Genomic DNA, 25,894 nt, shown 5'->3' on the forward strand with positions numbered 1-25,894 from the left:
ACACAACACAGCAGCACAACACAAGCTTCAACCAGATCACTCTGAAGCTCTCAGGTAGGAGCTTACACATGGAGATCTCCCAGTCCAACAGCTTCTTGTTTGGTTGCTGTTGGTTTCAGGGCTGCTTTTTCTTTTTCTTTTAATACTACCACCTTCCAATTCTACACCGACATGTACAACTGCTTCAGCCCACCCACGATTCAGCCTAGGGAAAATGAAACCTTCTTTGTACTACCTGCATTTATAACCCGTGCTCCTGCTGAATTATGGAGTGCTTACGTGAAGTACGCAGAGCTGAACTCTAGGGTGATTTTGCATCTTTTGTTGCCAAAGACAATACGTTGAACATGAAAAGTTCTGCTCTTGATTTGGAGGAAAAGAGAAATGGCCAATGCCAGGTTGGGGTGCTTTCTTTTATTGTTAAAAGATTAAAGCATAACATTTCACCAGATACAAGAAATGTATTTTTTCCTGACATTACAAACATCTGAATTATCAAGAGAAAATGTTGAGCTATACGTAATCTGACTTAATCCATCAATTTAATGTATATTAGTTCATGCTTACCACATGGCCAAAATACATAATCACAAAATAAGTACCTCAATGCTTCTAAAACTGAGACAAGAAAGACAGAGAATTGAGTGCAAGAAATTTCCAACAAATGACTATACACTCAATTACAACCTCAGGGCCAAGTTATTCCAGAAGGGTTGGTAGTTTCTCGTGCCTGGCTCATTCACTTTTAATTTGGTAAGAAATTTCATCTTAAAAATTTGATAAAAACATTTTTAAAAATAAGACATCTAACAAATGCAAAAAACCAAGCTCATTCTTCACAGAAATACATGGGTTGCTTGCCACTCCAGTCCTTAATTGCCTGTATGTTTTACAAATCTTTACAAAACTAGTTTGCATCCATTTTGGTTTCAAAAACATAGTACATCCAAAAAAATATGACTCTACTGATGGGTAATAAAAAGACATGGACATGTATTTAAAATGACTTTGAAAAGTAAATAATTTCAGTAAAACATCTATAAGACAAGTTAAACATAGTACAACAAACCATGCATCTTCTGACTTGTCAGATCAGCTAAACTACTCGGATAACATACAGCAACACTTCTGAACACTGTTGTAAATTCAGCTTTTCTAACACAAGGAAAAATACGAGTTAAATTTGTTCTTCAAGTGGTTCAAGGCTGTCCAAGTGTTTTTTAGGTGTATCATCATTATGACGGCTTTGGCAATGGGTTAAGTGTTTCTTAAAGCCTCGGGGAAAATTTGATTCAAAATTACAACGCGGACACTTCAACAAACTTTGACCATGAGCAGCAACATGGTTTTTAAGAAGGGACTCCAAGAGAAAAGCCTTGCCACATATCTTACATTTGTATGGGCTCTGCACGTTATGCTTGTTGACTAAATGATGCAAGACGGCACCTTTTTTCATCGCACGACAGCAACAAATTTTGCAGTAATATTTCCCCTTGCCACGCTTCATATACTTTGCTATTTCTTCCTCAGAAATGAAAGCCTCTTTCTCTTCGGTAAATTGAAGAACGCACTGCGGCTGACTGGGAGTAGTTGCACCTATTTTGCTCTCTATGCTGTAATCAGAGGATTCCATATCATACTGCTCTTGGTCACTGTTGGATTCTCGCTCCTTCATCTCCATCGAGTCCATCTCTGCTTTTCCACACTCACTGCTATTCAGTTCAGAATCTGAATTGTCCTGGTTTTCCTTCCTGGGCTTCTTTTTGGGGCATGAGTATAACATGTCTTCGGGTGATTCTTTGGCTAATATGGATTGTTCATCTGGTGAGAATAAGTCATCCAGTGGTTTCTGATCATCTAAACTGTGAGAAAGAAAGTCACTCTCACCAGACTCACTGGGTGTCTGGGGCTCAGAGGAAAAACCTGGAACACATTTGTGGGACTCGGAAAACAGGATGTTTCTTGGGATTTCAGAAGGTACAGTAGTTTCACTATGTCTCTGGACATCAGAGGACATAGAAGCAGCAGATTTCTGCATCTCAGAAAATACAGCTTGCTTTTGAATATCAGGGGATACAGCAGATTTCTGGGAGTCAGGAAAAAGAGCTTGTTTCTGTGTGTCTGGAGAGACAGAATGAGCCTGTTTATGGGCCTCATTGAAGAGGCTGTGTTTCTGAATTTCAGGAGAAGTTGATTTCTGAGACTCCAAAAAGGAAGCATGGTCCTGAACTTCAGGGGAAATGGGAACAAGTTTTTGGGCTTCAGAAAATAGGGCATGCTTCTGGACCTCAGGAGAAACAAGAGCTGACTTCTGCACTTCCGAACATAAGGCATGTTTTTGGCCTTCAGTAGAAGCAAGAGAAGCAGACACCTTATTTTGGGTCTCAGAAAAGACAGCGCGTTTCTGGACATCAGGAGAAACAGCAGGATTAGATTTACGTGACTCTGGGAACAGAGCTCTTTTACGAGGCTCAGGGAAATGGGATCGTTTCTGAACCTCAAAGGAAGCAGCAGAAGAGGACTTCTGAGTTTCAGAAAAGAACATAGATTTCCGGGACTCAGAGAGTTTCCAAGATTCAGGAGACACCGAGGAAGCAGGTTTACGGACCTCGGGAAAGAAAGAAGGCTTCCAAGAGTCAGAGGAAACAGCGTGACTGGATTTCCGAAGCTCAGCAGAAACAGGGGAAGAATGCTTCCACGTATCAGGGGACAGAACAGGTTTCCAGCCTTCCGGGTAAACAGATGAGATGGGTTTCCATGGCTCAGCAGAAACAAGAGTGGACTTCTGGGATTCAGAAAAAGACGTCGATTTCCACGAGTCAGATACGAGCCTCCTAGACTCTGGTGATGCAACAGGGCCAGACCTTCGGGACTCGGGGGCAGACCTTCGAGACTCTATGGAAGCCTTTGGAGCCCAGGGAGAAACTGTGGAAGACTTCTGCATTTCATGAGGCGCAGATCTCCAGGGTTCAGGGGAAACGGTGGGACCAGGTCTCCACGACTCTGGTGAAACTGCAGGAGCGGGCCTCCGGGTTTCAGGAGAAGAAGCAGAAGCAGGCCTACGCATTTGAGAAGCATGCCTCCGAGGCTCCGGAGACACAGCCGGGGAATACCTTCGTGGTTCAGGGGATACAGCTGGAGTAGGTTTCTTTGGCTCTGGTGACACACCCGGGGAGTATCTACGGGGCTCTGGAGACACGGCTGGAGAATGGCGACGGGGCTCAGGTGATACAGCAGGGGAATGACGACGGGGCTCTGGAGACATTGCTGGGGAATGGCGACGGGGCTCTGGTGACACAGCAGGGGAATGGCGACGGGGCTCTGGAGACGCAGCCACGGCTGGTTTCTGTGGGTCTGGGGACCCCGCAGGGGCTGGCTTCTGTGGGTCAGGGGATGCATCAGGGGATTGTTTCTGTGGGTCGGGGGACGCATCAGGGGATGACCTTTCTGAGTCTGAGGACACAGCTGAGACTAATTTCTCCAGATCTGGAGACACAGCCTGAACTGACTTTTCTGAATCTGGGGACATAATCTGGGCTGGCTTCTCCGGCTCAGAGGAAGAAGTCTGAGCTGACTTCTGGGACTCCGGGGACACTGATGATTTCTGAAGCTTGGATTCTGATTTGGGGACTTCAGGAGAAAGAGCAGGTTTGAGAGACTCAGGGGAAGGGGTAGACTTCTGGGGCTCTACAGCACCATTCTTTTTGGAGGAATCTGAACCTCCTTCTACCTGTCCTTTCCGCTCCTCATTCCATTTCTCTGGTGCTGCATGTTGTGCCGTGATGTGATAATACACGTTGCAATACATCTTGCTGGTAAAGAAACATTTGTGGCAGTGAAACAGTTTTGCACTTTTTTGATAAAAGATAAGTTTCCCCAAACCAGCAGCATCCATTTCATCACAATACTCTGGGTGTATGGTGCCCATGTGAATCTGTATGTTCTCATAGTCCGTTCCTCTGAAGCTGCAGTGATCACACTCCAAGCGTTCTGTGGTTTTACGCAGTATCTGCAACATGTCCATTTTTCTACGTTAACAGTCTTCACAGCACTTCACCTTACAAAGAGCAAGCTTCAGAGTTCCTGAAACAAAGGCGGGGGGGGGAAAAAAATCTGTACAGTTAGCTCTCAGTGTTCATTTTAGCTTTGCCAAATAACTGTGTGTTCCCCCCTCCCTCCCATCATTTTCAGAAGCATAAGTTTTGCACGGGTACTAACTACTTCATAAACAAATGCAAATATAGGCCACTCTGGTTTTTCCAAGTCGGCATGCATCAGTAGAACTTGAAAAAACAAAGCTTTATCTAACAGCAGGCCTTCCTAACAATGTAAAAAATACATAAGTAAATTCTAAGAGAAGAATCCAGGCAATGAAGAGTTAAGTTCACATTCCATTTGAGAAACATGACTTGCTTTCTCAGTTGTCCTTTCTTCCAAGACGTGGAGTGTTTTCGTTTATGTTATGCATGTAAACTGAAATCAGAAAGTACTTTGAAACAGTGCCAGTAAAAACAAGCCATTTCAAAAATGCATTCTCCATCATCAAATTCTGGAACAAATTAAATGTTTTTGATAAAACAAACAAAAAAAAAATTCAGTAAGATAACAGAAGCCTAAATCCTACGCTCTGCCTTCTTCCATTAAACACTATTTTCCTTTCACTAATTACATGAAAAAATAAAAGCCACTGCTCATAAAAACTTTACCTATTGTAAGAACAATTTTTCCATTGTTTCATCTTGTTGCCCTAATAACATCAACAGTGCTATCTCAAAAACCAAACAGCAGTGACTTTTATCCAGTCTGTGTGCCAGTCCTCATATACAAGATATTTTGTTTGTTTCGGTGCAGGGTGGAAACATATCAGAATTATTGTTTCTGTAAGACCTCATAAAAACCAACAAAAACACAGAAATGCTGCATCAAGAATGCAAAGCATTGATAATAATTTTGCTGTATTCCATCATCTCCATCAGAAGCTACCCCAATTACCTACCACAATAAATAGAAAATGAAGTCTGAATGATGTCTATAAGCCACTTCCACCTAGATATGGATGTTACCACTGCTGAAAAGGAATATTTGGACATTTCTCAGTACTTAAGTGAATTGCACACCTGATTTTTTTTCCATGCTACCATATCAACCTAATTTGTAAGACATACATCCAGATGTATCCAAAATTTGTGTGTCAATTTAACATTATTTTCCCTGCCTGAGTGTATCTATAGATTAATAACTAGTCAAAAAATATGTAGCCAATGCAAGTTTTCTCAATTTACTCCTACAGCATTATTTTTAAGCTCTGGTTTCTTATGGGAATGAGACTTACACAAAAACACTGCCCTTCGGTGAATACCAATCAAATTGGGCAAAGCAATACAAAACCAGGTTAAACTTCTACAAGTTTCCTGGAAAACAGAAACTGAGTAGCAGAAGGCTAAGGAAATGTAACCACTGAGGTAAAAGCTGAACATTTCACTTAACTGTTACTGGTCCTGTTCAGCTTATAATTAGAACACGGCCAGTATGCAACCAGTCTTAAAACCTGCAGAACAAGCAGTGTCTGACTCTGGTTATAATGAGGGACAGAAGGAAAGCAGGCTAGCAGTACTGCTGAAGGATGGCACGGGCACAGCAAAAAAACCCAGCAAGGAGCTGGCTGAAGGTCAGAGGGCACACATTCATAGGAAATAAAGGTTCACTGGTGTGGTGGTTCATGGAATGATGACTTTGCACGTGCTGTATCTATGTGCTTTACATTAAGTACAGGAACAGGGAGCTTTTCAAAACAAGCACACGTTCCAGTCAAGAAGCACGGTGAGTCCACAGACAGAGCCTGAAGATGAATCATGCTTTACATGGATGAGGTATCTGTGCAATAGCAAACAAATCGCCAAGTGGAAAAACCCATAGCAAGCCTTGTCCTAATGCTCCAACAGATCCAGAATTCCTCAGGAATTCAGGTTCTCTCTCTCACTCTTTTTTTTTCTTTTTTTTTTTTTTTGGCTGAGATTTGCAGCAACAGGTGAGAAGGAAATTTTGAAAGTCAAAACCAACAGACTGATCACATGGCGCTATAGGAAACAAATGTGTTTGAACCCAATCTCAGCGAAACATACTCAGGACAATAACAACATACTGCACTAATCACATTTTCAGACCTGTAAGAGAATACAAATTGTCAATAAATCTGAATTCTCCATTTTTGTTGGTTCCCCCCCACCCCCATGGGGAAAAAAAAAAAAAAAAAAAACTATTTTCCAGCTGAAAAATACCACAGTATACAATACAGTTTTCCACGCAATCTCTTCTACCTTTTTTGTGATTTTCCTCTCCTTCACACAGAACCTGCATGTTGCAATTTCAGGAGCTGTCTGTTACTTTCATCTCTTAACTCTACTTCACCCAGACTCCATCCTCTGCCTTTATTTGGACCTGTCTTACTTCACAATGAACATTTCCATTTTCTTTCAAATACAACAAGAGAAGAAGTCCCTGCCTCCCTTCCACAAGCTGCCCCAGTTGCTGCTAAGTTTGTCTTGGAAGTGATTCTAGAAGTGGAAAACTTATAGGCACTTCCTCATTTTCATCTCCAGATATTAAAGGGTTGACATTCAGGGCTTTAATATATGAGTAACATTAAAGAGTTTGGGTTACTTTCTCTTGCACTCACCATGATTGATTTTTATTACTTCAGCACACTGTAGCTGGCAGTCACTACAGAAGTGCCTCTTCTGCTGACATCTCTACTTAATTTAGGTGTACTACTGAGCAAGAGATCCTCAGTACTGCCACATCTTAGGCAATGACTATACAGAACAGTAACTCTAGTTTTAAAGTAGCTATTCTGAGACCAGTAACAAATGTGCACGGTGCTGAGCTACTATTAACTTGTACTGCCATTTAAATTAAGCAGGTTCACTGAGCATGTATCTGAACAGCCAGTCTGTAAGACTTTCTTGTTAACATCCTTACTCACTTCTCCCTTTGAGATCAAAATGCCACTGCTTCCACATATCCGATTATTGCCCTCCTCTATCTTAAAGTCACAGAATGATTTGGGTTGGAAGGGACCTTAGAGACCACCCTGGTTCCAAGCTCCCACCCAACCTGGTCTCCAACACCTCCAGGAAGGAACATCCACAGATTCTCCGGACAGCCTGTGCCAGTGCCTTACCACACTCATGGTAAGGAATTTCCTCCTTGCATCTAATCTAAATCGTAGTATCACAGAACCACTCAGGTTGGAAAAGACCTTAAAGATCACTGAGTCCAACCACAACCTAACCATACTACCCTAACTCTAACAACCCTCCACTAAATCATGTCCCTGAGCAGGACATGATTGACACAACAAATCTACCCTCCTTTAGTATAAAACTCTCATGTCTTACTCCCCTGCTATGCACCCTGATAAAGAGGCCCTCTCCAACACTCCTGCAGACCCCCTTTTAAGTATGGAAGGCAACAACAACGTCTCTTCTCCAGGCTAAATAACTCCAGCTTTCCTAGTCTTTCTTTGTAGGAGAGGTGCTGCAGCCCCCAGTCAGCTACACTCAGCTTTGTCACATGGATAACTGCATGATTTGTATTTCTCTTTGCCTTCAAGCAGACCATATTTTAGAATGGAATGTGTCTTAGATGCTGCCTTGCATAGTTGGGTGCAGTTTGAAGAACAGCAAGTCACTGTTTTCCAAACAGCCCCAAGCCAGCCAGGCTAGCAACCATATGGTCAATAACCAAGTTTCCATGGCTTGGGACCTGCATGAACTGTGATGTAGCACAACATTTGCTCAGCAGCATCTTTGAGACAACGCTAAACAAGGTGGACCATGCTGCTTCTGCATAAATGCTTCAAAGCAAAACTCAAAGGAACCTACCTCTACACTGCTCCAACTCCTGTCCATAAAAAGGGTAAGGACCCAGCAAAGTGCCCCACGTGCATTTGACCAAATAGCAAGCTCAAACATCGCTCTGATCATCTGGAAGACCCTTCTGAAGAAGTGTGAATCTCAGGATGAAGATCAAGCAGCATGCATGACAAACAAGATCCCACAAAAAACAACAGACATGACATGGATGTGGGAGTTTCTGTCAGACCTGCTGAAGATCTCTAAGATTAAAGAAGAGCTGCTGTCTGCACAAGTACAAATAACTGCTGTGCAGTTTTTCTAAATGCTCTGTCAGGTCCCAACCCACAGCTGCAGGACACACCATGCTACAGTGACTGGAGCTGAGGCTTCATGCCACTTTGCAACTACACGGTGCTCTGGATTACTTAATTGCTATTGCTGCATCTCCTCCTGCTTTCCTCATTTTGCAGGACAAAACAAACCACAAATGCAGATATAACCAAACAAAACCAATTAACTATGTAAGAACGCATTACAAGTGAAGCAGAAAGTTGAAGCCCTGCATTTACACTTGCCCTGTCCACACGTTCTGCTTCAAGACCAAGTACTGACAACAAAAGAAGCCTCTACTACGATTCTGGAGTTTGCAGCAGTACTTTAGCTAAGGGCAGCCAAGGTTTCTTCAAATTTTTCCTGAGACATTAAGATTTCCAGGGAATCTGAACAGCAAAGTGCTCCTGTCTACAAGCTCACCATACCCAGTTATCAAGCATGGCAACACCGCTGGCACCAGCTCAGCTCTTAACTCGACCACAGGTTTTTGCTGGCCTGTAGGGATACAGATCAACACCCAGGACTCAAGTGAAAATCTGATGAAGGGACTCAGCTTGTGTTAAGCTGAGCAACAGGAATAGTCCAAACTAATGCAGAAAGAAAACATCTCCAGATTCTTCCCCAGCAGGACTTATGGCCACTTCAGACTCAGTTCCAAGATTCAGCATCTCATTGTTTGTCAGGATCCCAGTACAGGATTAACCATTCATCCCAACACCTCTCACAAACCTCCCACTGGCATAAAAGAAATCTGCAGGAGACCCTGTGTACCAGCAAACATTGGCCCAGCAGTAGGCAAACACAATGACTCCGGCAACTAACAAAATGCCTCCACTTCTCAATCCCATTTCAATTCCATAGCTACACATCTGTTTAATAAACATTTTGTACTCTGTTGCAAAATTTAATGCATCTGTACAGAAGATAAGCTGCGATTGTCATGAGGCAGTGCCAGAGTGAAGCAAGGAAAGGCTCAAAGCTGAAGATCTACACTGCCTGTGAACATAGAAAATTACAGGTTGTTTCTAACAGGACACGTAGAATTTCAGAATATGGCAACAAGCAAACTGTTGTATCATCCTTCAAAACCAGTCCAACCTGGTTCTCAGTGACAGAAGGAGATATCCTTCTCTTCCTCTTGATAAAGAATTGATCCTAATGAGAGACAAGCAGAGAATGAGGATGTACAAAGCACATCAGGAGTGCAGCTTCAAAGGCTCTCAAAAGAAAGTCATATTTTATATGATTCCCTATATCCACATTGTTTTCTCCATATCCAGTGGGACTTAAAAATAGTGCTGTCATCCACACAATCTTGAAAAATGAACAACATACTAGCATGAAGAAATGGTTTCCAGCAACCTCTCACACAAGTGCACAACACCATTCTATCAGTTCACCAAGCAAAGGACAAAGTAAGCCCACTCTCCTATAAACGTCTTCCTCAGATAATCCTCCCACTTTCCCAAGGTACCACTTGTTACAGCTTTGCTTTGCAGCGACAAACCCTGTCACCGCATAAGAAAGATGGCTCTTCACTTTCATCAGCAAAGCTCAGGCAAACACTTCAGCCACATCATCTGTCAATGAAGATGGTTGACTGTAAAGTTAATACCCAGCACCAGACAACTGGATACAGCTGCACCATTGCTTCCACCAGCAGGAATAGACCAGACTGCCACTGTGTTTAACCAAAGGGGGAAGTGACACATTCCTGCAGTGCCAAGAACTAGGTGGTAGCTGTCTTGTGGCAACACCATGCTTGGTGTTCATACACCTGAACCCGTGTGATGGCCAAAAAGAAAAACAGAAGCTCAGCTCCCACAGTGGTGAAGCAGAGCAGGTGCTTCCCAGCAATACACAGAGGAGATGTGAGAGTCGGCGCCAACACATGGAGAACAAGAGGCAGCACCATGCTCTTGCTAAACCACATAGCCCACAGGAACCTGAATGTACCAAGCTGCCCGCCACCAGCCACCCCCTTTGTGCAATGCTCCATCAGCAGTGATTGCTGGGTCCAGCCTTTAGAACTGCACTAAGAATGGAGGCTCCAACACCCTGACCTCACTAGCCAACAACACTAAGATATGTGCTATGTGCAGGCACCTGGTCCAGCAAGGGAGCTGTTGCACAATGCAGTCCCAGGTTCAACTCAGAGGAAAACTGAACAGTGACATCAGTGCTTAATGCAGATGGCTTGGAGAACATGAAGGATATAGCACTTTACCTACCTCATGGGCCTTCTGTCTTTGCTAGAAGGACAGTCTACAGAGCAACATGAGATCCTAATACAAGAACCTAAGGGCAACCTGAAGTACAAAGTATCTGACATCCACATTGTGGATGCGCCATCCCTGGAGGCACTCAAGGCCAGGCTGGATGTGGCTCTGGACAACCTGGTCTGGTGGTTGGCAACTGTGCACATAGCAGGGGGTTGAAACTAGATGATCACTGTGGTCCTTCTCAACCCAGGCCATTTTATGTTTCTATGACATACCTACATCAAGACTAAGATAAGAAATTACCATTTCACATAATTCTGACAGGGCAGACTGCCTCTGTATTAGGCAAAAAAGCACTGCTAGTTTCCAAAACTGACCTCAAAATAACGTACTTCTGCAGAGCTGAGCTGATGAAGCACCACGGGACCAACCAGCGCACACAACCACGCCGTACCATACCCTTCCCGCGATGACCTCGGGCTAAGAACTCCACCTGCATTACACCGAAACAAAATGCGACGTGAGGACGGCTCAGGGAAGAGAAGAATGAAGTCCAGATCTCCACCTCCCCGACACGAACGGCTCAGCACGGCCCGCGCCCCAGCTCCTCCCGTTCCCCGCAGTGCCGGCTCCCAGCTCCGTACCTCCCTCCCCGCGGGGCCCGGCTCGGCACGAGGCAGGCTCCGACCTCCCCGGCGGCATTTCCCGACGCTCCGCTCCCGCCCCGAGGTCTCCGGGCGGCGGCGGCGGCGGCGGCGGCGGCGGCGGCAGCAGCGTCGGTGGCCCGGCGCATCGCCGCCCCCCTGCCTCGCCCCCACCCCGCCCCCGCGGCCCCACGCCCGGCGGCCCCGAGGCGGCCCCGGCGGAGGGGAAGGCCCCGGCCCGCCGCCCGGGAGGAGAGGAGCCAGCTCGGCGTCGGGGAGGGCCGCCCCTCCGACCGCACTCACCGCCGAAGCACCTCCAGCGGCCGGGCACAGCCCAGGGAAGGAGGCGGCGGGCCGGGCCGGGCCGGCGGCGCTGGCGGGCTCAGGCCGTGCGAGGGGCGGGGAGGAGGAAGAGCAGGAGGAGGAGGGGGCGGGGGGACGTGGGGGGGCGCCGGGAGGAGGCGCGCGGCCGAATGGCGGCCACCTCACCGCCCCCCCGGGCCCGCCCGCCACCCAACCGGAAGCGCCGGCTCCGCTCGTGGCCCCGCCCCTCGCGGCCTCCCGCCTTCCCTCGCCGTGACGGGCGGGCGGTGCGCGGCGCCGGTCACGTGGTGCCGCCGTGAGGCGGAGCGGCGCCGCTCGGCCCGTGGAGAGGCCGCTGAGGAGGCGGGAGGCGGCTGAGGCGCCAGTGGGGCGGTCACCTGCGGGACGGCGTGCGGGGTTTCTCCGGTCCGCATCTTGCCGTGTTATATTAAATTACAGATCTAAATTGTATTAAGGGGCGAATCTCTCGTTTACAGTGACGCCTGCAAAGATTGTGTGTAGTTCGGTAAAGTCGCGTTCCCTTTGTCAATTCGGTACCCTTCTTCAAGCCAGCAGGCAGATGTCCCATGTCAGCTGTCGTGCTGGGACACCCGCTCAGCCCGACTGTGTTCTGCTGTCCTCTACAACGCTCAGAAAGGCACTTCTGTGTGAAACCTACTCTTGTCTTGCTAAAACAGCGCTAGGTGAAGCTTTGTTTGGCCAGTGAAATACAGCTTTCTGTCAGGAAACACTTCGGTACAGAAAGGGTTGTGAAGCACTGGAATTGGCTCCTCAGGGAGGTGGTTGAGTCACCATCCCTGGATGTGTTTAAAAGCCGTTTGGATGTGGTGCTCAGGGACACGATTTAGCGGAGGGCTGTTACAGTTAGGGTAGGATGGTTAGCTTGTGGTTGGACTCCATGATCTTTAAGGTCTTTTCCAACCTCAGTGATTCTATGATTCACAGTATTTGCGTAGCTGTGTTTAGTTCTGCCCCTTCCAAAACCACTTTGTTATTTATTTTGCCAGCATTTTAATATAAATATTTAATAGAATCATAGAATAGCAGCTGAGGTAAGAGGTCCTGTCCAGAAAGTAAACCCTGTAGTACCTTTTTTTCCTTTTAAAATCTCCTGACCGTTGGATCTTAGTCTAGTGCTTCTGAATAAATTGTTGGTCTTTTGCCAAAGGTTTTGGGCTACTGTATCTTGGATGCAAATTTCAGTAGCAATGAAGTAACAAGGTCTTTTGGTAATGTTTATTTATAGCAGTAAGAATGAGAGTCACTGTGAAGAGCTGCCACATGCCATCACCACACTGAATGAAAGAATCTCAGATGTCCAGACATAAGGAGGAATAAAAGTTACAGTCCAAACTTTAAGGTTGTATTACTACCAGCTTTGATGTATTGATTTTATTCAGGGAAAAATGACTTGGGATGTTAGTAGGGAAATCTGTGACATTGTCACCTGAGTACTATCAGCAAACAAGTTGGGTGTAAGGATATTTTAAGAGTAAATGAGAATAAATCTATGGGTGAGCAACATATCATCTTTTTCTGTTCAAAGTCTTAAATCCTTTGATAGGTCATCCACAAAAGGCAGTACCCATCAGTATCTCTTCAGCCATGTTGCAGGCTGATTTCTGCTTTAAAGATCCTCAGCATAGTGCCAGTTGAACTTGAACCACCAAAACCAGGTGCTGGCTGTCCGCTGGTCCTCGTGTTCAGACAGAGGGCTGTGTGAAGCCCTTTCCTGTCACAGGGACTGAGTGATGGCTTAGTGCATGCTTGGTGGAGCCGAGCTCTGCACAGAACTAGCTTTATCCTGTCAATCTCGTAGTTTCATACTGATCTCTTAAAAACATATCTTAAAAATGTTTTCTGATGGTAAAATTCAGGAGAAAAAAAAAGAAGCATTTGACACATGGAGCTTCTTACCATACCTTCAGTCAAGAAAATACTGTAAAAATACTTTCAGCCATCCCCATGAATATTTGGCTCAAAGTTTCCATAATTAACAAACATCATTTGAACAATTATATCTTTTCACACTTGCATTACAGAAAGCTTTCTCCCAGAAAACTTGGAGAAAGGACAGCCTGCCAGGACTGAGATGAAGCACTCTTGGCAGACAGGTTTGGTGTTGCTGTGTACAGGTTAGGAGGAATGAGCGTGGTGGTGTCCTCACCACAGGAGACCCATCTTGAGCTCTGCTGTCAGTCCCCTCACCCAGCAAAGGCTTCCACTGCATCTCCATTGCTGGTGCAGAGGTGAGGAGGCCCAGATGCAGGCATGCTCTGAAGCATGCACTAATGCCAGTAAGTAGAAAAAGTTTATTGCACTGTTACACTTCTGGGAATGAAAATCTCTGTTGTTGTTAGAGCTGCTCAGCATGCTGGGAATCTGTCAGACAGCTCTGACTTTATAGTAATGGCAAAAGATATTTTGAAAAGTGACATAATTTAAATGCTGTAATTTATACTGAATGCTCCTTCCTGCCTGCTGAGCACGATTCTGATGGGAAATGTTTCTCCAGAGAAAGCACAAATTTACATTTCTTTTTCAAGCGTGAAGTTCTGTGATACTTCCCTTCTTCTGGTTTTTGAAAGTCCTCTGTGGTTTTTGTTTGAACAACAGCACATCATAGAACAGTGCACATACGAAAAAAATCATAATAGCACAAAGTTAAACACAAAGTTAATTAAGAAATTAAATAACTGAGAGCTGGGTGACAGCAGTAATTGGCTTTCTTTTCTAAGTCTTTTGGCACAAGGATATTTTTAAAAGCAACTCGGACGCAAGAGTTTAATTCCTCTCCTTTAAAGGAGCTTCATCATTGATTTTGTCTGTTTTTTGGCTATTTAGTTTGGTTTGGGTTTTTTTTTGAGAAGAGAATGTGTCCACTCCATGTTTTATATGTGTTTGATACAACAGTTATCATCGTTTGCCACCTGAGGATCTCTGGCTTACATTGTGGGGAAAACCGCAAGACCTCCAAAACAAAAGCTTCTGCTCTCACTTTCAGATAGAATCTACATACAAACCTCAGCAGTGCTAAAACATTAACCAAAAAACATTAACCAAAACGTGCAGTGTTTTCAGAAGGGCTGGTAGTTGTCTCCCTGATGTGCTGTAACATCAGGTGGCATTTAGCAGTGATCCGTCACACCTCACAGCCCACACGGAGGCAGTATGTTTTGTCAGCACTCGTGGCTAAGTGTCCGTGCTCTCTCTCTGTAGGTACAACGGGAACAGGCTGGCACCACAGATGGGGCACCTGCATGCTTTTTAGGTTCATTTCCTTTTGAATACAAGACGTGGATGTCGGAGTGGTCACTTGTCATCAGCTCCCAGCTCTTTATGCAAAGGCACATGACAGCAAGCTAAGGCTTGTTGCTCTTCTATTCTCTGGGGAAAATCTTCCAGCCCAAACCGTGCACACAGCGTGAAGAAGTAAGCCACGTATCTCCCAAGACTTTCTGGAAATGGCTCATAGCCATTTGTTTTTTATTAAAAATAAACAGCAGAATGTGTTTAAAAATGGAATCTGAAATTGGCAGAATGATGTTTGGGAATTGAATTGCCTGCTCTTGACAACTGCTACAGGCGTGAGTGCAGATTTTTTTACTGAATATTTATATCCCACATCCATTTCCTTTGACACAATAGATCATGACAGAATGGAGCCTAACTCCATCTTGACAGACAAGGTGATTTCCATATTGCAAAATTCTGATGACCTTGGAATCCAGTAAGAAATAGGACAACAGAAATTGAGGGAGGCTATCAAGGTGGTGAAGATTTGTATTAAAGAAGAGAGCGCTATACTGTAAAAACAAAGAAGCAGATGGCACTGAAATCAGCTGTGATGCAACTAGATACAATTCCCGTTTCTCAGGGAAGCCGGATCTACTTTCAGCAAAGCTGAATTTGCAAAACAAAGTTGCTATTGTGGAAATAAAGCTCTCACGCCACAGTGACTCTGTACAAAGACAGGCTGCAAGCCTGCATTTATTTTGTGTCATCAGGAGGCGCATAGGAAAAAGAGCAAGCACTGAGCAGGTGGCAGCTCCTCCTGCCTGGCTTTCCCTGTGAATATCAATGTTCTGGATACCCTGTCTGTGCAGATGTGTAAACCCAAGGCCAGCTTCCCTGCAGTCAGACGGGATGCAGGTGTCCTAGTTAGTGAGGGGGTGACAGCTTTTCCCGAAATATGTGAATGTTGAAGCCCTGACAGGTTTTACTGAGCCAAGCTTTCAAGTCCAATCTTTGGTAACTAAAATGTGGCAAGTCCTCAAGTGGAAGTTTACTGCTACAGAAGCTATTTAGTTCCTCACCTATAATGCCACCAAGAGATACTTATAGCCCAAGCACGCATGGGATAGTGAGAAAGTAGCCTGGTAGCCACCTTTGGCCAAAAATACCAAGCACATGAGCATGTGCACAAGCTCTTTTTCTCTTGCTCTTACAGGTTCCTCTCCCAAACAAGACCCCTCCTTGAGCCAGCGCAGCTCTGCCCACGTCCCCTGGGCACCTCAATGGGTTGCAAATGATTGCTTTTACACAGACCCCAATCCATTGAACCCTGTCTGCCTCTACTGCACAACTGTCCTGGTTAGGTCTCCTTCTCAGACCAAGTCAGGCTCTTTCACACAGCCAGGAAGCTGAGCTCAAATCACTTCTCAGCAGACAGAATAAACCTGGTGAACAAGATAAACTTTAGATGAAGATAAAACCAAATGGTTTTCCAACAGTTGTTTCACTTAGGCTTTGAAGTAGTTTTAGTTGGCCTCTCACTTACATAGTTTGATATTAAAATTCTTCTCAACGCTATTTTTATCTGTTTCTGAGGAATACTGAGTAGCATAACATTCTACTTATGTTTTTTTTTTAGTGTACACAAAAAAAAAAAACAAACTACAAAAGATCAGTTCTTAAAATCATAGTGAAAATCTTGTTGCTTTTATTCACGTAATGCTTAATATCTTGGAAAATACAATCAATAATTTTTCAGTTCTAGAACAACTAAATGTTATGCTTAACAAAATGCTCCAAGAGGATGTAAAAAATAAATGAATGTCTTACAATTAACTTAATCAACACAGCAGGTCTCGGTTTTGGATGACTGTGAAACTTTCAGCAGTAAAAGATGAGTGAGTTTTGCCCTTCCATAAACATGCAGCTGTTGTTGAAACCGATGGAAACACTGTAAATATATATATATACACACACATATATGTATGTGTCTGCGTCAGAGGGCAGAATCTGACTTGGATCTTACAAAATGGGACTTTGCAGCTGACACTCGTGTTTGTTTTTCTTCAAACAGATCGAACTCTCACATGTCTCACATTGTCCAGATCCTGCAACCGCAACTCACATCAAACATCAGCATATAAAAGGTCATCACTGTACAATCACTTTTTGAAAAGTCAGTGTCAAAACCATAAAAAAAACCCAGCTAATTTAAGAAAACCAGACGCACTGTTTAAGTGCTGAGGTTTGTGTTAGCTTTTTTCTGCTTCAAGTACAAGAATCCATTAAAACATTAAAGGCAGAAGTGGCTCCAAAAATGACAAACACTCTAACAACACACTTGTAGCTTTACTAACACTTGTTAGACGCTGTAGTTAATTGAAAAACAATGTGAACACAACGAGGTACATACAGACACCCACTGCCATTCCTGTGCCCTGCACACACTGCTGGCTGTGGAGCTCCCCGGGCTGCACAGCGCTGGGCAGCACCACCATGTGCAGGAGGGGGCCCTGGGACTGCCAGGCACCCGACACACTGGAAGTGCTTCAGGCCTCACAATGACACAAATCCACATTTTGTTTCTTTAGACTTGGAAAGGTGAGATCGCTTCTGAGGTTTTCTATAAATATTCCTTTAAAACTATCAGAGATTTGATATCTCAAGGTGAATCTAATAAAACATCAGACTGCTTTTACATTGGGCAAATGGTGTTCGCTCTGCTTTATGTAAAAAAGCAATCATATCCCTTTGTTGTAAGATACTTTATACATCTCCAGTCACTCTTTCCTTTATTTCAGAGGAAGTAAGAGAAAGCTATGACAATTTTGTTGATGCTGGGCTTCTGAAACAGCTCTATGTGGCGATGTTGAATCTGAAGTTCATCCCTTTCCACCAGTCTTTCCTCCAGTTTGTTTTATTCTGCTTCCTCACTCTTCTCAGAGCCACCTCCCACTGAGTTATCCACCTCGTATTTTTTGTCAAGAGCTTCTTCAGAAGACTTCCCACTGCAGTCGTAGGCTTTACTCGTGGATCCCGTATGCGTTCGGATGCGAGCCCCTGGCTGGTACAGCTGCATGGCTGGGCGATCCTAGGGGGGAGCAGATGAGGTTAACTCTCTGAGAAACCTGTGTGGGATACACAGGTGGGGTTTTAAAGAGATTAGTTTTTGTGAAGAAAGCAGATTTTGTGTTAAATTACTTCATGTATTGTAAGAGCTGGGGAAAAATGAAGTGTAATGAAAATCAACTGAGTATTTAATATCTGTCTTGCTTACAACACTATTCTTGAAAGCCAAGCACTTTGAATAAGTGAAGAAAGCTGTAAAAAGGAAAGATCTTATGACACATTTGACATAAACAAGGAGAAATACTGCTGGCTGTTATCAAACACAGTACTACTATGCATGCCTAGGTAAAACTTTGAAATATATTGCTACTTTCACCAGCAGCAATCAGAAACGACAGCCTGCACACTTGCAACTTGGCAGATGAGTGACAAATACTAACTATAAGCACAATGAAATGAGAACTTCAAGTTCTCAGTAGGCCCATTAGCAGATAACAGCTAGAAAATTATCCTCATCTGAATGTGTTCAGTGCTGCTGACTCAGTCACATGTGTGACCCAACAACACACTGATTTGACCACTGGGAAATGGGAGAAAAAGAGGAAAAGAGACCTTGAGCCTGCAAACAGGGAAGTTCCACAGCTCTTGCGAGTGCTTTTTATCCTTGAAATTTCAAGAATAAAATGTATTACAGAAACGCTGCTTAAGAAGTCTTTTCCTAGTAAACTGTTTATTTTACCCACGCAAATACCAGTTTTTAATGTTATAGAGCAACCCATTCACCACAACCACAGCTTTTTGGTCAAATTCTTGCATTAAGCTTTGCAAACAAAATAAGCAGCCTATTTTAAAACAGCCCTTTTTTTTTTTTTTTCCCACAAACTGACCCACACGGCTTGCACAGTGAGTCCACCCGGGCCAGCTTTGTATGTGATCCATATGGACTCATGCCACACGTGACCAGCTCACTCCTTGGCAGCTCTCGCCCCAACCCGTATCAGGAATTTGGTTTGAAAGAAGAGATTCACATGCTGAATAAATTTCTACACAAAATAATGTTTCAGTCATCTTGTGCAGAAAATCTAGGACCAGAACAGATAGAGAATGAGGTTGACAAGGATAACCACCTCCTGAAAAGACTCTGGCACATCCATGAAATCAGAGCCTGAGAAAAACGATGCCCGTGTCCCTGGGAGATGAGGAGGGACAGCTCTGCTACACACCCTGCTACCAGCCCCATTTGCACTGGTTTTGCACCTGTTCTTTCCCTGACATTGAACACAAATCCTAAGCAAACAACATCCTTCTCCAACTGACAGGTATACAATATCGAAGAAATGGCACATTCCTCTAAATACCTTCTACATACCTAAATACTTTCTGAATTAGCTATTTAGATATGTCACTACTCACGTTATGTCCTTAGTGATGTCCTGGCCAATTGTAAGGGCTTTATGGGCAGGGTAATGGAAACACAAAGATGAGCATGCCAGAGTTGTTGAGTTTCATTGCAAACTAGAAGTGTAACAATTTTTGATAGGCTCATAAAATACAAGGCTTCCAAGAATAGCGTTCTAAAAATGCTAGGATTGAAAGTAAGACAGAAGGTATTGTTGAATATGGTACATACAAATCAGCAGAGACCTGTGACCGTAACTTATTTTAACTGCTGTTGTTCTTTGACGGCAATAAAAAGAAGTTGGGGTTTTACTGAAAATGAAATAAAGAATTGTTCCGTCTTTTTTTTTTTAAAAAAAAGCATCTTTATGCTAAGTTTGCAAAAGAAAAACCTGTGATCTTGAAGCATATTTAACTAATGAAAGATTATCCTAAATGAATAAAAGAACCTTATTTCTTATGCGCTCCTTTTTGGATGCCATGTCATCACACTTGTCCTCTTTACCCAGTTTGTCTACTGCCTCCACAGTGAAGCTGTAGTTGTGGTTCCCTTTCTTTCCTCTGTCTTGGTTGTATCCTTTCCCCCATTTCAGCTCTTCTTCAGTCCTTCTCACAAACTTGTCAAACTCATAGTGAGTTCTATGCTTTCTGCCATCATCCAGTCGATACCTTTGCCTTTCAGGTTCTTTTTCTCGAAATCTTCTCTCCAAATCTCTTTGCTCTTTGTCACTATCATTTTGTGACCTATAAGAGTGTAGAAAAAGAAAGGAAATCCAAGCAATAAACAGCTTTAAAAAAAAAAGCTATTGACATATGGAATACAAAGCTTCATTTTGTCTTCAACAGTCTTTAGGTCAGTTATGTATGAAGACTTTTTCCTTTAATAAAGAAGAGTTACGTGCAATTTTGCTGAATGTCTCACTTATGTATATCCAGCTCTCCATGATGCATTAAGTTCAGAAAGTAGCAGATAAAACTTTGCAAGCAAAATCTGGTTTTTGTGCACCTGCTGTGGGAGGCCTCTGCTCCAACCTTTATCCCCCTCTGCAATCCCTTGCGTGGTTCCCCAGTGCTCCTCACATAACCCTGTGCTGCATCACCAGGTCTTGCGGCCGCTCTTGAGAAGAGCTGTACCTATGGACGAGAGTGCTGCCTTGAAAGGAAGCATTCAGGGCCCAAAGGAACTGTGCACATCCTGCACAACCATTTATCAGCAAAAATTATTCACTGACAAACACTGGATTTTTGGGGAGGTATTTGTGAAAACGAATGCTTGCATTCCCAGCATTTATTTTGTCTCCAAACACTTTTGCCTACCTTAATATTTCTTTTTGTTGGGCATCATTACCTTATCACAACGTAATACTTAAATTTATGCTCTGCTGCAATGGGTTTATATTATAAAGACTCTTAGTTTGCAATATTTTGCTGCCTGTCTGATACAACTCTCAGCTCTCCCATTCACTTCATTGTTCCAGTTCAGCAAGCATGCACTTCTCTCATAAAACAAAACTGTAAATAATGAAGGAAGATTACAGAACAGATTAAATTTTAAAAGCAGCAAATATGGGTAGTTTCTTTTTGTATGTTTCATACATTTGAATGCTTAAAATTGAAGGTCCTAGCAAGGCTCTGCAGCGTGTCGTGTCCAAAGACAGGGGGCACACCCAGATTCGCTGCTGCAGTGCTTCCCAGTGCCCTGCTACCTCCTCCTGCAAGTGATGGAGGAACACTTGTGCCCAGTGAGAGGGAGACAGACCCCAGCTGCAGTGTGACCGGAGCAGCTTTCTACAGTTTAGTCACAGGGAAGAGGAGTGGAAACAATGGGATAAGCAATAACTTGATTACAAAGTAAATGTAGAAAGCTATAGCTAGCAAGCCATAAATCAGCCCCTCATGTAGAGTTCCAAGTTCTGGTTTATTTCTGTGTCAATAACACAGTATCTATTAACCCTAATAATCAATAGTCATGATGAAGCAAGCACTTGGAAAGACAAGGTAACTTACTGTACATGCACAGCCAAAAGGATTCTCTTTTACACTTGGAAAAGCTATACTGATGCCTCGTTAAATTTACAGGATCAATACTGAAAATGCTATATGGCAGAACATAAAGCTTAGTCCATAAAAAGCCTTACTAGCAAAAAATTGACTTGCCCCTACAAGCATTTTTGGGCACTTTTCCTGTCCTGTTTTTCCTTTGCTGAAGAACATCAACTCAAGATTTCCTGAATATTTTCATTTTCCACCAGAGAATGGAAGTTCTCAGCACCTTTCAGGACCTTTCAGAACACGGCATGCTGAAACTTTGAGCCCATGTTTCAGGTCCCTGGTCACAGATAAAAGAGATGAACAATATATGTAAAATATCACGGGTGAATCGAGTGTTTTACTTAGCAAATTTGTTGGGTTTGTTTTCCATTGTTTACAGTTCTTTTCTGTTTGCTTTTATGAGAACATTTCCAGCTCCTGTATGCTCTTCACAAAACTCAATAAGCTATGAGGAGAATGGTCACATTTAAAGTACTCAGCCTCCTACAGCAACGTCCTGATCTTTCTCTGACACATCACATATACAACCTTAGGTAAGCTATTTAAATGCTGTGTTCACCCATATGTACAAGTTACACACACACATGACATCTCAGACGCAGCTCTTTCATTTTGCAAAGTACTTTTTTTGAGAGCTCAGTGGAGAACACAATTGGAAAAGTCTTATTTATCTTAGCAACATTACTCTTACATTACAGCTCTCTTGGGTGAATCCTGCTCACAGTGGGACACAAACACCAAAGAATAGAAGAGAGAATCAGCTGCTGAAACTTCCAACACACTTTGAGTATACAGTAGCTACAGAAGCGAGCTATACCTCGTTCCCACTATTGCGTATGCTACACAAAAGGCAGTGAGAGACAGAGACAACCTTCTGCAACTACTACCTCCACTATTTTGCCAGTGTCCCAAATCAAACACAGTCATCTGCTTTTTGCAGCGAAAATAAAGAAGGTGTGATGAAAAGAGAAGACTGGAGGCAGTTTAGACTTTGACATCGGTAATGGAAACGGGGCTTTACCCAAGCTCTTGATATGGAACGGGTGAAATAAGAATGAAACTCTCAATTACTTTTCATGCAGAAATCCTTCCAATCTGGGAGTTGAAAGCATTTCACAAATAACAAACTGCATCCACTATTACTACCATCAGGTCACTAAGTTGTTACTAAACACCTTTTACAAAAAGGACAGTGAGAGATTCACACACATGCAAAATGAAATCAGCTCCCTTCTGACGAACACCCAACCAAGCTCTCACATCCTGGCTAAGCCTTCAAATCAAAGATTTTTGGAACTAATTTGGAGCCTCTAAGATAAATAATACTTACTTCTCCTTAAGCTCTTTTAATGAACCTTCCAATGACTTGGATCTTATACTCCCAGGTCCAGGAGACTTATCCCACTTGTTTTCTTCAGTGTCAGCTTCTTCATCTTTTTCTTTGTGCCTCTCACTGGCTGGCTCATCTCCTTTTTCAGGCTTCTTAAGAAGCTAAAAATATTTGTTTATGTTATGACATAAAGTTATTATCTTTATATAACGGACATTTTAACAACGTACTGAATATAACAACAACCTGTTCAGATTTAAGATATCTTATTAAATGCTGTGAATACCTTTTATAAAGTATATATTTTTAATAGTTATTTTTTGAACAGCAGTTTCCTTTTGGTAAGGAGGTGCAGTCACTAACAGGCATTCACCAGCATGCTTTGAATTTGTCAAGAATGTTGGAGAAAGCACTTACCTACTCTTCTCTCCTGAGTTTTATGTATAGTCAATGATTTCTTAGAAATCATGTAACAACAGAGCTCAACGTCATTGCCAATAAAATAAAAGCAGAACCTCTACAATACTACAAAAAGAGCAGGATTAATAGTGCACTCCTTCAAGTATTATATATAAAATGTGTGACGCTATTCAGGACTGACTGGCATGTGGAAATTGGTGCTTCGTATGAATACACCTTAACAAAAATACAGACTGAGGGAAAATGAAGGAGTTAGCAGGAAATATTGTATTACTTTGTAACTTTGGAGATTAAACCTTTCAAGAATTCTGTTAATTCCTCAACAAATAATCCACACAGGGCAGTATCTAGAGTTACAGCAGTAACCTCTATAGAAGGACCAAGTGTCTCAAGGTAGTCTTCCAACATTTCAATAACGAGTAGAATATCTCAACAAACTTTTCATTCCACCTTCTTTTTTTTTCCCCTGAAAAGTTTTTATTCTTCAATACCTAGGAGAACCTACAATGTTTCTCTCAGGTAGTATTTTTCCTTTCCTCAGGGACAGAACTAGTTTTCAAGGTCACATTCCCATAGGTGACAGATCAGAAATACTAGGGCTTTTTGGACAACAAATTTTGGGGAACATCTCTTAAAGGACAAGTCCCTTTTGTTCTGAAGTTCTAGAATGTTTGCCCTTACACACAAATATGAAAAAAGTGTAGCTGCTTCAGAAGGTGCTGTTCGTATAAATTTAGATGGAGGCAAGTGTTGTCTGAGATGAAAAGGAAGAGGAGGAAGCTACATAGCTTTGTGGTTTGACTCCCTCACAAGATCTGGAGTGAATCTGTGCATCCTTGTATTAGGCTACAGATTCTTACATCAGTTTACCTCATCAAAGACCTACCAAACTTTTCCAGCACCACCAAATTTAAATGAAGTGAATAGGGTTTTTTTTTATGTTTCTTGTCTTATACAAAGAAGGTTTTAAATGTGGAGACTTAATACCACAAAATGCATCCATCTAAGTCATTAAAAGCACATCCGTTCAGAGTGCTAAAATATAACACAGATTGAAATTATATATAATGTGGTTACTATATACAATTAGTACAGTTATATATGATCACAGAATCACAGAATCACAGAATCACAGAATCGTAGGGGTTGGAAGGGACCTCCAGAGATCATCGAGTCCAACCCCCCTGCCAAAGCAGGTTCCCTACAGCAGGTCGCACAGGTAGGCATCCAGGCAGGTCTTGAACATCTCCAGAGAAGGAGACTCCACCACCTCCCTGGGCAGCCTGTTCCAGTGCTCCGTCACCTCACTGTAAAGAAGTTCTTGTGCACATTTGTGCAGAACTTCCTATGCTGCAGTTTCTGGCCATTTCCCCTTGTCCTGTCTCCACTCACCACTGAAAACAGTCTGGCCTCGCCATTCTGCCCCCCACACCTTAGATATTTATAGACCTGGATCAGGTCCCCTCTCAGTCTTCTTTTCTCAAGGCTGAACAGACCCAGTTCATTCAGCCTTTCTTCATAGGAGAGATGCTCCAGGCCCTTCACCATATATAATAATATGATAATAATATGATAATAATGATAATATTTACACATTCTATAAAATTAATGTATAATTATAACATTATTAAAATATATCCTTACTTATAAATTATAACAAGCCTTTTTAATAACTGGGTAAAAGGATACTATTAAAATAAACCAGTTCTGAGCATAAACAAAAAACACCCTCAGCACATACGGCTAGATTTACACGACAAAGAGCTAAAAGCCATATCTGCATTAATGCTCTGATGTGTTAGCACAGAGCAATCTGGTTCTGTCAGGTTATGTCAGCACAGAATGTGGCATTGTTATATAAGGACATACAGTTGCCTGCCACTGTAACTGCATTATCACATCATTGCATCTAAGGTAATCAGTCAGACTTCTCAACAACAGTGCTCAGCCTAACCCTTGCTTTATTCCTCCTTCCAGTAAAAACGACTTTGCTATCACCACACCATACTGTAGTACACGGTATAAACAGCCTGAAACCAAAAGAACTTCTGAGTAACTTCAGCAGAGGAGGTTTGCTTTGGTTTTGTTAAGGTACCTTGATCCTTATCTCTTTGTCAGAAATTTTCTTATGTTTCTCTGCTTCTTTCCTTTTACGTCTTTCCTCTTCTCTGCGTTTCCTTTTCTCTTCTTCTCTCAGACGCTTCTTCTCCAATTCCCTCCGCCTTCGTTCCTCCCTTTTCTCCTCTCGAATTCTCTGAAGAGTTCAAAACGATTAATTGTGAATTGCCCAAAGGAAAACCACTTGAAACATAAATGTTGAACTTCAGGCAAAAATCTGAACGTACCTGCTTTTCTAATTTTCTATTTTTAATATATTCCAAAAGGGGTGTTGTTCTTCTAGCTAAAACACAAAAAATTTGTGATATAGTGTTCAACTCCTAAAATATGTACTCATTTCTTTACTTCAGTACTAATCCCTTCTTTCTAACTTTATCTGCAAGAGAGCCAAATAATATATAAAACTATTTATTTTATATGGATGGTGTTCCCATCATTCCATTTTAGAAGCACATTATTTGGGATTGTTGGTTTTTTTCTTTTGCTGATAGGGTAAGAAGCAACAGAGATAAGTTGCTTGATTATTTAACTTTTAAATTTAAAATCATATATTTTCAGAAAATGGCATTTTTCTCTTGCTCATCGAAAAAATAACCGTGTTCAGTATCTAATTCTACCACATTCCTACTACTGTATCTATTCCTCTTTTAACTTTTGTACATCAAAACCTAGTTAGATTGCTGTTCATGTACAGTCCACATATCTCACATATCACTCTTCAGTCCCAAATTTCAAAGTACATTATGAAAGAAACATTCTCATTCACATATAACATTTCCATTGGACTCCCATTTAGCATTCACCATTCCATGGAAAAACAAGAATAATAAAAGATAAATAGGATATAGGATATAGGATATAGGATATAGGATATAGGATATAGGATATAGGATA

The 25,894-nt window shown here is 42.7% G+C and overlaps 3 protein-coding genes across 5 annotated transcripts in view; 1 reads left to right on the plus strand and 2 right to left on the minus strand.

Annotated features, from left to right (window-relative positions):
• Nucleotides 1-395: 395 nt before the first annotated feature.
• On the minus strand, nt 396-11,434 carry CHAMP1 (chromosome alignment maintaining phosphoprotein 1). Of its 3 annotated transcripts, none has more exons than XM_042810655.1 (3): nt 11,359-11,434; nt 10,804-10,904; nt 396-4,083 (listed from the first exon to the last, which is right to left on the minus strand). In XM_042810655.1, the coding sequence occupies exon 3, from the start codon at nt 4,022-4,024 to the stop codon at nt 1,178-1,180; it is 2,847 nt and encodes a 948-aa protein (XP_042666589.1). In that variant the 5' UTR covers nt 4,025-4,083; nt 10,804-10,904; nt 11,359-11,434; the 3' UTR covers nt 396-1,177. The 3 variants fall into 3 exon arrangements, with proteins under 3 accessions (XP_042666589.1, XP_042666587.1, XP_042666588.1); XM_042810653.1 differs by having other exon boundaries at nt 10,789-10,904; XM_042810654.1 differs by lacking the exon at nt 11,359-11,434 and adding an exon at nt 11,056-11,147 and having other exon boundaries at nt 10,789-10,904.
• LOC122155945 (translation initiation factor IF-2-like) lies at nt 10,925-11,635 on the plus strand. Its single transcript, XM_042810328.1, has one exon. The coding sequence runs from the start codon at nt 10,925-10,927 to the stop codon at nt 11,633-11,635; it is 711 nt and encodes a 236-aa protein (XP_042666262.1).
• A 5,083-nt stretch (nt 11,636-16,718) lies between these two features.
• Nucleotides 16,719-25,894, minus strand: part of UPF3A (UPF3A regulator of nonsense mediated mRNA decay) — a 25,653-nt gene continuing 16,477 nt past the window's right edge. Inside the window, exons 7-11 of the mRNA XM_042810330.1 lie at nt 25,228-25,283; nt 24,978-25,136; nt 22,463-22,623; nt 19,530-19,824; nt 16,719-17,704 (exon numbers count right to left, since the gene is read on the minus strand). Coding sequence (XP_042666264.1) covers nt 17,531-17,704; nt 19,530-19,824; nt 22,463-22,623; nt 24,978-25,136; nt 25,228-25,283 — 845 coding nt within the window. The 3' untranslated portion in view covers nt 16,719-17,530. The remainder of the gene's footprint in view (nt 17,705-19,529; nt 19,825-22,462; nt 22,624-24,977; nt 25,137-25,227; nt 25,284-25,894) is intronic.

The sequence above is a fragment of the Centrocercus urophasianus genome, unplaced genomic scaffold, assembly GCF_019232065.1.
Source record: "Centrocercus urophasianus isolate 14NV4802_14NV808 unplaced genomic scaffold, USGS_Curo_1.0 seq_12, whole genome shotgun sequence".
Taxonomy (NCBI): domain Eukaryota; kingdom Metazoa; phylum Chordata; class Aves; order Galliformes; family Phasianidae; genus Centrocercus; species Centrocercus urophasianus.